At 31.3% G+C, this 13,001-nt stretch overlaps 1 protein-coding gene across 2 annotated transcripts in view; it reads left to right on the forward strand.

The window, feature by feature from the left end:
* Positions 1–1,280: 1,280 nt before the first annotated feature.
* Positions 1,281–13,001, forward strand: part of LOC118181844 (LIM/homeobox protein Lhx5-like) — a 425,656-nt gene continuing 413,935 nt past the window's right edge. The window contains exon 1 of one of the 2 annotated variants that reach the window (XM_085821076.1): positions 1,281–2,394. In XM_085821076.1, coding sequence (XP_085677202.1) covers positions 2,219–2,394 — 176 coding nt within the window. In that variant the 5' untranslated portion in view covers positions 1,281–2,218. The remainder of the gene's footprint in view (positions 2,395–13,001) is intronic. The other variant, XM_085821078.1, reaches the window with a different exon arrangement.

Here is a 13,001-nt window from a genome sequence, read left to right on the forward strand (position 1 = left end):
TTCATGACGATCGGTTAAGTAATTAAGTCGTGAAAGGTAACAAACCTACATACACAGAAACAAACTCACATTCGCATTTATAATATTAGTAAGGATAACTAGCAAGAAGTCGATATTTGTTTCCCTCTGCCCCAGTAAGATAAAAAATGATGTTAAGTCCAACTTTTGATTGATTGATTACCTAAATCGCACGAATACTAATTTGCGGTACATAAGTATTTATGGATTACTTTTTTTAATACGCGCTAAAAATAATTAGTATTGTGTATTTATTGCTAAAAAAAACATTTTTTTTATAAAATAAAGTGAAATAACACGATACGGTAAGAAGTCTAAATCTGCTAAGTAACGGTTAAGCTGGAGAAAAACTTAATGTATGATTTAAATCTAGTAAGCTAACATAATAATTAATACCTTGATTACGTTTCACAATTTTTTAATTTAATAAATATTTAATGTAAGACAATTTTCAAAAATCTTCCAGTTTTTACTTTAAATGTAACAAATTTTAAAAGGAAAAAATGTAGCTTAAACGTATCGATTTAAATTTACCAGTTGATAAGAAATAAGATAATTTTAAGCATTAATATTCATCCGTTTATATTGAATAAACGTATTCAGCGGTGATGAAATTTTACCCTGAATTTTTTCCAAAAAGAATGGTACTATTTTTAAAAATGTATGATATTTTTCTCATTTTCAATTGATTTCACAATAATTAATTAATTTTAATCGAAAAAGAATATCAGGAATTTTAAAGGACACCTTAAACTGCCCTTTGCTAGGATACAGTTCCTTTATTTTTTTATCCGGATGAATTCCGGGAAATTTGAATCCTTTAATATACATTGGTGCACTTTTTTATTACACTAATTCTCAACAGAAAAAGAAATTTATCATTATTTGCATTTACTTTTTTCTTACTTGCATTAAACCAAATAAAAAAAAAAAATTTAATCCTATAAGTTAAGAATTGCGCTTTCAAATTTAGGATTTGTGCCCCCATATTTGAAATTTCAAAATACATAGAACAAAAGAAATGTAAGAACAAAAATAATCATTCTACATCGCTTCAAAAACCTGTAAGTTGGGACAAATGGTTGTCTGTTGCTCACACTTCACATTTTTGACTTTGGGTTCTAAAACCACGTGATGGAAGAAAGGACCGTCCCAAATCTCGTCTCCACGGCAACTGCGACGTTGAGTGACGGCCTCTGGCCCCGCCCACTACCCGAGATGCCAAAGAAGCGAGCAGTGGGGGAAGGGGCGGTAAAACACGCTGCGCTTGCAGAGGCCGCAGACGAAAAAGCGAGTCTCGGACAGACGGTTAGATCGAACGCACGCGGGCAAGCCACCGTCCCATTTTCGCCGTGGAACTGGCCACGAGAGGTCGACTGACGTTGTTTACCTACCATCTAAGACTCGGTCAGTTTTGGCTTTGAAGCACCTCATATCTGTTGCGTTTGGAATCAAGTAGATTGGGATCTCATATCAAAACAGTTCAACGTAAAAGTGGAGCAAAAGTCTTTTTTTTTTTTTTAAGTATGAAAATTTTATTCTTTATGAATGAAAAAATAAGACAATAAGAAATTTAATAAGAAGACAAATATTTGAATCAAACGAAGGGGAAAAAAAGTCAGATATTTATTTTGCGTATAGTAAAAAGGTGTGTGCCAAGTTCCCTTGCTATTAATAATGTGCATTTTTACTGAAGAAATAATCGTCGCACGCTAAGAAGAAATATGAATGACAACTCTTGGCTGAACCACTAATTTTGTTCTTCAAGTAGCCGATGGTAGTTTTTGAAACTTAACCAGAAAACTATTGATGACTAAAAGATATGACACAGATTGAACTTGTTAAAGCTTCGAATGCAGTTTATCGAGGAATAGAGAAATTTTTCCTTGACGTTTGTGTTGAAGCAAATTACTTAGAAAATTCTGACTGCGTGAACACTCTGGGTGACAAATTCAACTGACAGCAATATCTATTGCTGTGGACAAGTCACTATTAACTTGAAGTTCGCGCGTATAGCTCCGAAGTGTCGTTTATCGCGGTCTTTGGTCGCGAGGTGGATTCCAAAGTGTCGCTGGTCAGCGAGTTGTCAGCCCTGGGTCTGTCGTATGAGCCGAGTGGGCTGAGGTCGTCCAAAGTGGACACGCTCGCTGGCTGGAGGCAGCGAGGGGGGAGATCCCTGCCCTTGCTTAGGAACGACGACATGAAGATGGTGCAATGCGCGGGCTGCGACAGACCCATCCTAGACAGATTCCTGCTCAATGTCCTGGACAGGTCGTGGCACGCGAAATGTGTCCAGTGCTGCGACTGCAAGTGCAACCTCACGGAAAAGTGCTTCTCCAGAGAAGGAAAGCTCTACTGTCGAAACGACTTCTTCAAGTAAGTACCAAAAGTTTAATAATTTTCACTTGGAGCTCTAGATAAATCTCCTTGCACAGTGACACACAAAAATGCACAGTGATAAATTGCACAGTGACACACAAAAGTGTGTCACTGTGCAATGCAGCCCGGAAATCCTTTTTATCTCTTTATATACCTTTATAATTTAATATAATACAAGGAATTTACTTGGTTAGCTATGCAGGGCCCTTAGGTGTTTTTGTCTAAAGGCAGGTTTAAGTTCCAAACCCCATTCTTCTTGCATTTTCAGGGTCCCTGGCTGAAGCTCTATTATACAGCTTGTTCTGACTGTTGGTTGGGCAGTGACCAATAATCTATTACAAAATATGCTATATTGCAGCATGGAGTAGCTCATTCCCGTTTCGAAACTTTTAAATTTCACCTTAGTTGGAGTAAAGAGTTTTCTAGAGGCATTGCACGCCATGAATACCAACTTATATTTACAGGATAGACAGCATCTGTCTTAAAATTAATAAAAGCTGAACCAAAGAGGAATCTTAGCTAAATTATCTGTAATGCTTGTTGATGAAAGTAATATGGGTAAAACCAAGGAAGGGAGAATATATTCGAAGTATATTGAACTGGAAATTATGGCACCGAAAACTATTTATTTAATAATTTGAAATACTTAATCTTAATTTAAAATATTTAGCTTTGCACTGGAACAACGATTTAGATTTTATTTAGTTCAGGAAATACAATAAAATATACTACATTTGAAATGTATCACCTCCTTTATTAAGTATGTTATTTTTAAGAAAGGTTAAGGAAGTACACTCTTTCATGTTTAACTAATTATGTCTTTGCTTTAAAACAAATTAGTTAAACATGAAAACCTTGTGATTAGTTAAACATGATTTATAGTAAAGAAATTAGTTAAACATGATTTATACACTTCTTTAAATATATAAATTAATTTTGCATACTTTGTTTTTTGTTCTTCTAAAGTTAATTTTTTTATGATTGAAAAAAAATTCATCTCAGTTTCTGTTACTTTCATGCAAAATTTTATAGTAGGTAAATGTGCTGTTCTTGCTGTAATGAGCGGTTTGGGTTGCCACACTTCGAATTCCAAAATTTTCAAGCTGACATGAAAACTGACTGTAGTAAATAACCAGTTAGATGAGGTAATAATTAAGCTATAATTAAGCATTTATTAAGTACATATAAAGGTAAAATTAAGCTTTTTGTTGTACCGCCTTACTCTTTGCAATTCGATTCTTGCTTATCAACAGGTGATGCTATTCAATGTCTTAATTTTGTTTTGGAAAATCTCGAGCCAAATATAAATACAACACATACAGCAAGCAAAATATAAAAAGGAAAGAATGGAAAGAAGGAAATTATTATTACACTTACAAGTACAAAGCATTTTCTGTCACTTGTGAGTATAAAACTTCCTTGAACCGCATTAATAATTACACCATATATCACGCAAATCTATCAGTAACTCATGCAAAATGATACTATGTCAGTCCAGAAAGTTGTCGACAGTTTCATTTTACTCTAGCAATGGTAACTAAGAAATATTTTGCGAAAATATGTCCAAGAAACAGATTTATAGTAAAATTTCTTTACGTCAGTAATTTTTAAAATTAATTATAATTTAAGAGTTTAAATTAGAATCAGATATTTTGTTAAATTGTATTCAGTTTATTTGCATTGGCGTCTAAAATGTTCAAAATAATTATTGGGACAAAACTGTTGAGGAGCAGATTTTCTACGAACTACTAAATTTATATCATAAACATATATATGCAACATATAGATGCATTCTAAGTATATTTGCATAAAATGGATTAATATTTTTGCTAGTAAAATTTAACAACTTTTATTTCAAACTAGGTAGTGGAAAGATGTAAAAGAGATTGTTGCTAGTTGCTTTTAAGTTGATGTCTAGTATGAAATGCTTTTCAAATGAAAAGGCACTTTCTGCTAAATTTTATAACAATAAAATTTTATTTTTCATTTGCATGGAAAATGCAAACTCTTTTTTGTAAAGCCAAATACTCTGTGAAGAAGAAAAAAAAGTAAAATATGTATTCCCACCCAAATTTTTTAATTTTGCTTCACATCTTATGTAAAATTAATCTTTCCTTGACAACTGAGAGAGAAATATAGCAATTTATTTCATTTCATTTCATTAAAACAAACGTCGCAACCAGTGTGGATATTTCCTAGTGTATTTTAAATGTCTCCTATGCTTAACATGGTTCGTGTAACTTACTGAATTTAATTTGATTGCTCTAAACCGCTGTTTAAATTACGACATTTGCAAGGAAAAGCAAATAAATATTTATAAAGGATCAATTATTGAAATGTATTCTTACTCCGGAAGGTATTTTTCAATGATAAGCATTTAAATAATTTTCGAAAAATTTTACTAACTCTCCTCTAAGGGAATGTATCATCTGAATGTGTAGTACATTTGAATGTATTTGAAATTATTTCCATTAGTATATGAAGCAATCACAAGGTTTCAAATATGCATGCGTTATGATTGAACAATTTTAATGTGATAAAATATACTCATAGTAAAAGACTTAAATGTTATGCTCGGCATTTCAAATAACATGGTAATATGGCTGTAAAGTTAGAGGTTTATTAGTTTTAATTATTTCAATAACCTCTAGAAACAGACTGGTGTTAGAAAATAATAAATATTAATATGTTTCGTTAATGTTGTTGTTATTAAAGAAAACGGCATTTTCAGAGTAGATTAAATTTTAAAATTATATTGATAAATTGGCGTATTTATTTGTGAATACCTGGAACCACTTTTTTCTAATTCTTATTCTAATGTTAACTATCTTCATGAGAAAGCGTATACACTTTCAACTAACTTTCAGTTAGAGAATGTAGGTATTTTAATTTCTAAATTTATGTTTTAAACGATCTAAAGGCCCCACAGGGTTCGTCATAAAAATATCTTAATTTTTTTCATAAAAATGTAAGTCTTGAAAACAAGTTTACGTTTTCCAAATTTCTGATTCAAAATGAAATGTAGAGAAAACCTGAACTAAAATTTTTAACTTAAATTACCTTTTAAACAACTGATTCTCCTCATTAATATTAATTAATACATAAGTGGTAAATTAATTAATTAATTAATATTAAGTAAAACATAAGTGTTGATTGATGCTAGTTAAAATTTCTTCTATCATTATTTTACTAACAGGTAAGTTAACACTAAAATTAGTATCTTTTCTATTGTTTTTTAAAAGTAGTAAATTCTGTAACATAAATGACAGAAAATTGGTTGATAAGTCCAAACCGTTATATGCACAATCTAGTCTTCTAAAAAATAACTCATATGAATCGATACAAGCGAAACCGGGTGAAAAACTTGCATATTTCGCGGAATTTCAAGTATTTGAATGGAGACCGATAAGTTCACCCCACCTCCTGGGTGAAATAAAATTCGCGTTTTGAGTAATTGAGACTAATTCTTCCAGTGATTTACGAGCTTTCGAGCGCAAAAGATTAGCAGCGCGAGCTCGATGATTAAATTATGAGAGCCGAGTCGAGCACATATTTGCAATGTCAGTCATCTTTCCGATTAGGGTATTAGGAATTAATAATTCACGAGTCTCTAATCTGAGCAGCAATGATTCACCAGATTATTTATTTAGGCTTCATATAAATTTCAGATTTTATTTTTTTTTTAATCCATGTTTTTGTATTTTCTCCGAAAGTATTTAGAATTCCTAAATAACTCACAATTCTTTAGAGCAAAGAACTTATTTTAAATTGTAACTGATGGAAAATTGAATCAGTGACTTTATTGACTCGGTACAAATTGTTTTATTACCAGCAGACTTTTCACAAATTGAAAAGAATGAAATATAAGGAAAAAATCTGGAAGCTTTGAGAGCTTTACGCCCAGAAACGCTCAAAGGGGCATTTTTTAAAGTTTTGTGTGTTACCTTTATTTATTAAATGTCATGTTCTTAGCACTTAAACCATGAAATTCAATTCAACAGCAATATCACAAAATAATTTAAAAAGAGCATATCTTTAGAGTTTCCGATACACAGTCTCGCGTACTGGAGATAAAAATGTTTTATTCCGTACAGTGTTGCCACGGCTCGCTTTCATATTGTTGAATTTGTTAATAAAAAATTCGTTAAAGTTTTACAATACATGAAATAGATAATAAAACAAATTCCGAAATCCAGCTTCCAGATGCCATATTCGAGTGGAGGACTACATTATTCAAAATTTTATGTCTCTAAGTACCGTTGTTTTTTCCCGGTGCGAAAAACATACATACATTTATGCAGATTCTTCATTATTTAATTTCTTTAAATATAATGCAGGGCGACAATATTTGGTGGCGACAATTTGAAAAGTGGAACGCCATTTATAGTGAAACAATGCTAAAATGCCAAAATGAAATTAATAGCTCTTCTGAGCAAATTGCTCCTTTGGGTTCAAAATTCTTATTATTTGTTTATTTGTTATAGACAGAAGTCAGTTTAATTTTCGTTTAGTTCAGAAGTATTACAAATGTAACTAGTGAGATGAGTACTATGTAACATTCTTTTATATTGGATAAACGCAGATAATTCTTGCTCATTTCCATATGGGTTTAAATAAAAAATATAACGTATAACGCTTTAATAATAACAGCCAATACAGTATAAATGCTTGACTCTGTATTGATTCTAATTTAATCCGCATGTTGGCAAGAAATTATGAAATAGAATTTCATTTTTTTCATCCCCTTCCTGTTGTGGCGGTATTTATATATGATAGCATCGTTAACTTTGTAAATTGCTTTAGTTTCAGAATACCTCGAAATTTACTTTTAAACAGGATTTCGCTAAATTGCGTATGCGCAACATTTAACAGTTTTATCCAAAAATTCTAAGTTGTTTTTAAATTCAGTGAAAGAAAATTGTGACTTAATTAGAAGATACAGGCTCAGTTTAAATGCTGAGAAATTACCTGCGTAGAAGCAGGATTTTTTAAATTTATAGAATATTACGTATTCAGAAAGAACAAAGATATAGGAAATTAAGTGAAAATTGGGGTTTCTTTGTAAAATTAAAAAAAAAAAAAATGTGCGCAGTGTCCTTGCTCTTCTAAGTGGCTTTACATTTCGAAAATACATAACTAAAAGAAATTTTAGCTTTAGCTTCGGGGGGGGGGAATACGTAATTGTAATTTCACAAACGCATTTGATAGTCGAAGTTTGTAAGATAATATTATCATGTAAGATGTAAAATTAATATATATTTAAAAACTATAACAATTTTGCAGTAAATGAAGAAATTAGAAAAACAACTTTAAAGTTAGCGAATTTCAAAATAATCTTTCAGTAATTCCACTATATATTAATATATATATGTGTGTGTGTATGTATGTGTATGTCTGCAAGCTTTACCACAAGAATCCACATTTGCTTTATAAATTTCACATCACATTTTCTAGGAAACAATTTTCATTTACATCTATAGCTATCTATCTATATATATATATATATATAAAGTATTTGTGAGATGGTAAAAATTTTAGTTGAAAAATCCTGCGCTAAAGCTGCTAAGAATTCACCATAAAGTATGTATATATAAATGAACAATAATAAAATAAACAACAGTTCAAAACCTAATCAAGTTGCGCTCTCATAACGGTAAAAAGTGGTGATAATAATGCAAAATAAATAAAGCAAAAAAAAAAAAAAAAAAGTAAAAGCTTTTTAAAATACGCCCCAAATGGGACTTTTTTTTTTTCATTTACATGCACATACACGTTTTGAGAGCATTTGGCATAATATCCTATTGGACTAAAAATATTTAAAAACAGTATACTTTAGAATTTCCGATAGACAGTTCCATGCGCTAGAGATAAAAATGTCCTTTTCCGTACAGTGTTGCCATTTCTCGCTTTGAAATCGTCAAGTTTGTCAATCAAAAATTCGTTAAGTTTTACAAAAGGTGAAATAGACAATAAAAGAAATCCGAAATTCTAAATTCGGGCTTCCATGTGCCTATATTCGGGTAGAGGACTACGTTATTCAAAATTTGAGGGCTCTAGATGTCGTTGTTTTTTTTACAATGCGAGAAACATATATACATTCACGCAGACTCTTCATTATGGAATATCTTCAAAATAATACAGGCCAGTAATATTTGGTGGCAACAATATATATGCAAATTTTGACACATAAAGCTTATGAAGAGGAGGAGAATAATAATTATTCAACTTGTGCGATTGCGTAAAGAATCAGCTAATTTAATTATGTTAAAGTGCAAATCTGTATCTTACACCATTTCATTTATGACTAGAAGATATTTAAAAGTACACTATAGTTAAGTTTTAAGTCTAAAATCTATCATTTTGAAGAATTTGTCAGTATTAGCTTTAATAAATTCCCAAATTAGAAAAATCATTTTCCATAATACTAATAAATAAAGCGCACAATGATCAAATGAATAAAATGGAAATTTAATTTAGGGTATTGGATAATAATAAATGACAAAATTTTACATAGAATATAACTGTATATTCAAAAATATTTCAAAAGTCAGAAACAGCGTCATGTCATAAAATTTTAAACTCTAAAACATAAATGTATTTAGTCAATAAAAATAAATTACAGCTGAATGAGAATTTTGGAATAAAAAAGAAACGACTTTTGTTCTACAGTTATAACAGGAACAGTAAAGGCAGAGGTTCTAACTTTGAATAACGTTGAAGTTAATAATTTATTACTAATAACTTTTTTGCACAAGGCAGGCATTAATCCAGAAGGGCTATTAATCTCGAAATGGAATTTTGCGTCGGTTCAATATAAGTGCCCGTTTTACTTTTCAAATTGTTGTCCTCAAATATTAACACCTTGTATTGTATTTAAAGAAATTAAATAATGAAAAATCAGCATGAATGTATGTATGTTTCTCGCATTGCGAAAAAACAACAGTAAACTACAGCCATCAGATTTTGAATAACGTATTCCTCCACCTAAATACTGGCACCTGGAAGCTCGAATTTTGAATTTCTAATTTGTTAATTGTGTGTTTCACATTATGAAAACTTAAACGAATTTTTTATTAACAAACTCATCAATTTCGAAGTGAGCAATGACAACACTGTACGGAAAATTAAAAGCATTTTTTTTATCTCCAGCGCACGGGAGTGTCTATCGGAAATTCTGAAGATATGCTGTTTTTAAATATTTTCAGCCCAAAGGGACATTAGCCTAAATTCTCTCAAAACTTGTATGTGTGCGTAAATGAAAAAAACGCCCCTTTGATCGTAATATGAAACATGAAATTTTTCAGTTTTTTTCTTTTGTTATTATAAATTGTTTCTTTCTGAAGTCTTTAATAATATTTTATTATAATTATTGTTAACTATACATCTACACAGATATTTATAATTATTGTATTAATGTTTAAAATCTCGTTTCAGTAATTCTTCGGGAATCATTACATCATATGGACTAATTTTAAACGTGCATAATATTCCGTTATTATGTAGTATATAACGCAATGAACATTTTAATTTAAAGCTACAAAGCTATATCAGTTTTATGAAAAACGTAAAGTTAGTGAATTTATTTAAGAACATTATTTAGTATGTTGTTTACATAAATTATATATTTTTAGCACAGAGGTTTTAGTGCCTATTTTGTCTTTTCAGTTAAAATTTAATTTCGCCAATCAACTATTGCGAATTACTGAAATCGAATATTTATTCATATAAAAAAAATCAGGTCGCCATCGAATATTTAGCACAAAATGTGGCTGAAATAATTTATAACTTCTCTGCCATTGTATCTTTATATACACACATGTTCCGTCTGGTGCTTTAGCGGAAATTTCCGTAGAATTACATTGTTCCTGAGTTCAAACTTGGCCTTTTCCACTACCTTCTAACGCAGGTTGATGTGTGTGCCTACATCTGTTCCACACTTTTTTTTCTTTTTCTGTCATCTCTTTGACTGACATCGGGCTGGAAACTGAAGGCATCAAAGTGTCTTTTAGGTTTAGGGTTGAGTTCTTGCATTCCTTACGGATATGTAAAGTTCGTTGCAGCAAGTACGGATGTCATTCACATTTTGTTTGATTTTCCAATGCGAATTTCTTTTTTACATTTATAGATAATCCTATTCAGAAATCGAAGGTGAATTTCACGAATATTCATATTTTCATAGTTTTTCACGATTCTTTTACGCTTATTTGCAACAAGTGCTTCGAAATTATTACTTCGAATAATAATGCACGCTAAGTTGTAATTTGATACAATTTAATCATTTATCTAGTGAAACCAGTCGTTCTCAACCTCTTCTGCTTCATGCACCCTTTTCCCCATTACTAGAAGGCCAAGCGCCTCCTTCCTTCCAAAACTTGCAAAATACATATATATTTATTTATTCACATTTAGATTATTTTCTAATGTACTTATAAATTAAACAACACAAAGTAAAGAAAATGTTGCTAAATACCAAAGCTTGAACAAAAGCAGTTTTCTGTATTCATCAACTAAAGCTAAATATTTTACAGCTAGACAAAAAGCTGACCGCATTCTCCTCCTGAAACTAAGAAATCCCCCCCCCGGTTGAGAACCTTTGATGTAGACATACATGCATAACCGATGAAAGTACGGAAAAAAAAAAAAAAAAAAAAAAAAGCCTATACGAATCTGCATTGATGTGCGAGAGTAAAGAAATTAATCATCATAATGAAAATATTATGAAATTCTTACGTAAAATTGCTGTTACAATACCTTCAATGTCATAATATTTGAAATTATTACAAAAACATAATTTTTTCAACGAGAAACGTTATTATAACAATATAATTTTCACTGCCTAATTTGCAAAAAGGATATAATAACATAGAAAAATAATATACGACAATATACTTTTTACGGCTAAGAAAATATCTATGAACATAGCTTGAAAAAGTTAAAAAAGGAAACAAAAATCTGAAAGGGATATATTGCTAAAATAAAGATATTTTAACAATCGCCCGAAACGGTTTGTTAAAGTTTTTTACGCTTTCCCATGCTAACCCATTCCTTTTTGTCCTTTTAGCTTTATTATTAAGCATCATTTTGTTGTCAATTAAGCCAAATACAGTTCATCAGAAAAATCATAAAATTTTTAACAGCAGCATAGCAGCAGATGTTTAGAATCCCCGATATAATGTTAACTTTGGCACACATTTTCCCCCGTCTTTTCTCAGTTCCTCATACTAATGTTTAACTTTCTCAGTAAGATGGCTAACAATTCTTTTATCATTTTAGTATTCACGTTTTGTATGATAACTTTATTTAGTGCATATCACGTTCTTCTACATAAAATTCGATTCAACAACAAAATCACGAAACATGTGACAGGTGACGGAGGGCGGGGACGTCTGGTGTTTAACAGAGGTAAACAGGCAAAGAAACATTTGACAGCAGCATATCTTTTGTTTAATTTAGTTTAGACAGTCTCGCGCGTTGGAGATAAAAATGTTTTATTCCGTACACTGTCGCCACGACTTGCTTTCACGTCTTTGAGTTTGTTAATCAAAAATACATTAAAGTTTTACAAAATATGAAATATAAAGTTCAAGCTCCCAGGTGCACATGTTGCGGTAAATGTTTACGTTATTCAAAATTTGATGGCCCTAGATACTGCAGATTCTTTATTATTTAATTTCTTTAAAAATAATACATAGCGATAATATTTGGTGGCAACAATTTATAAGTGATACAGCCGTTTAGAGTGGACAATGCAAAATCCTGTTTCAAGACGGTAGTAAGCTGGCTATATGGGCGTTTTTGTGGTTTTCCTCATGTTTAACGTGTATACGAGTCATTTCCCATTAGAATGTCCTCCACGAAGGCATCCCTCTCCTTAGATAGAAAGCTCTAATGTGCTTTGCCATAAACAATTAATGTCTACCAGCGGCTGAGCGATAAAGTCGCTGAACTCTGGTAGGTCCGAGGTTCGAATCCATAACCGGGCTGGCTACATGGCCATTTTCTTGGTTTTTCCTTCTGCATACGAGCCAGTTTCCCTTAGAAAGTCCTCCACGAAGGCATCCCTTCCCTTAGGGAAACCAAACCACTTCATTAGTGCTTGAAATACAACGCGCTTGGGATCGCTTCTATACGTACGGTCTGAAGAGATAAAAATTGACATAATTTCAATTTATACTGAATATAGCCGTATTACAAACACCAACCATTGTTTGTTCTTTTAATTTTTTCCTTGAAGTCTTAGTGTATGCTAATTTCGAAAAAAAAAAAAAAAAAAAAAAAAATTGCTTAAAGTGGCTGAAATTATTGACAGGAGAAAAAATATCAGTGTTCCCAGATTAAATGCCCACCTCTTTCTTGGTTGCAGTTCTGAAGATAGTATCTTCATGCACTTAACCTATATCTGTTATATTTTCCAATAGTTTCCTGCACTTAACACCTCAGAATTATACATACATTAGAACAAAATTACCTTGAGTTTGAAGAAAAGTGTTTTCACTGCATTAACATTTCCCGTACATCTTCTTTTAGATCTCAGACACCTCTGAAGAATTGCTTTACTCGAAATGATACAAAGAACTAGCATTTCACTTTTTAAATCAGCAAAA

The sequence above is a fragment of the Stegodyphus dumicola genome, chromosome 7, assembly GCF_044657685.1.
Source record: "Stegodyphus dumicola isolate Sdum_Otavi_A_Nest chromosome 7, ASM4465768v1".
In the NCBI taxonomy this organism is placed as follows: domain Eukaryota; kingdom Metazoa; phylum Arthropoda; class Arachnida; order Araneae; family Eresidae; genus Stegodyphus; species Stegodyphus dumicola.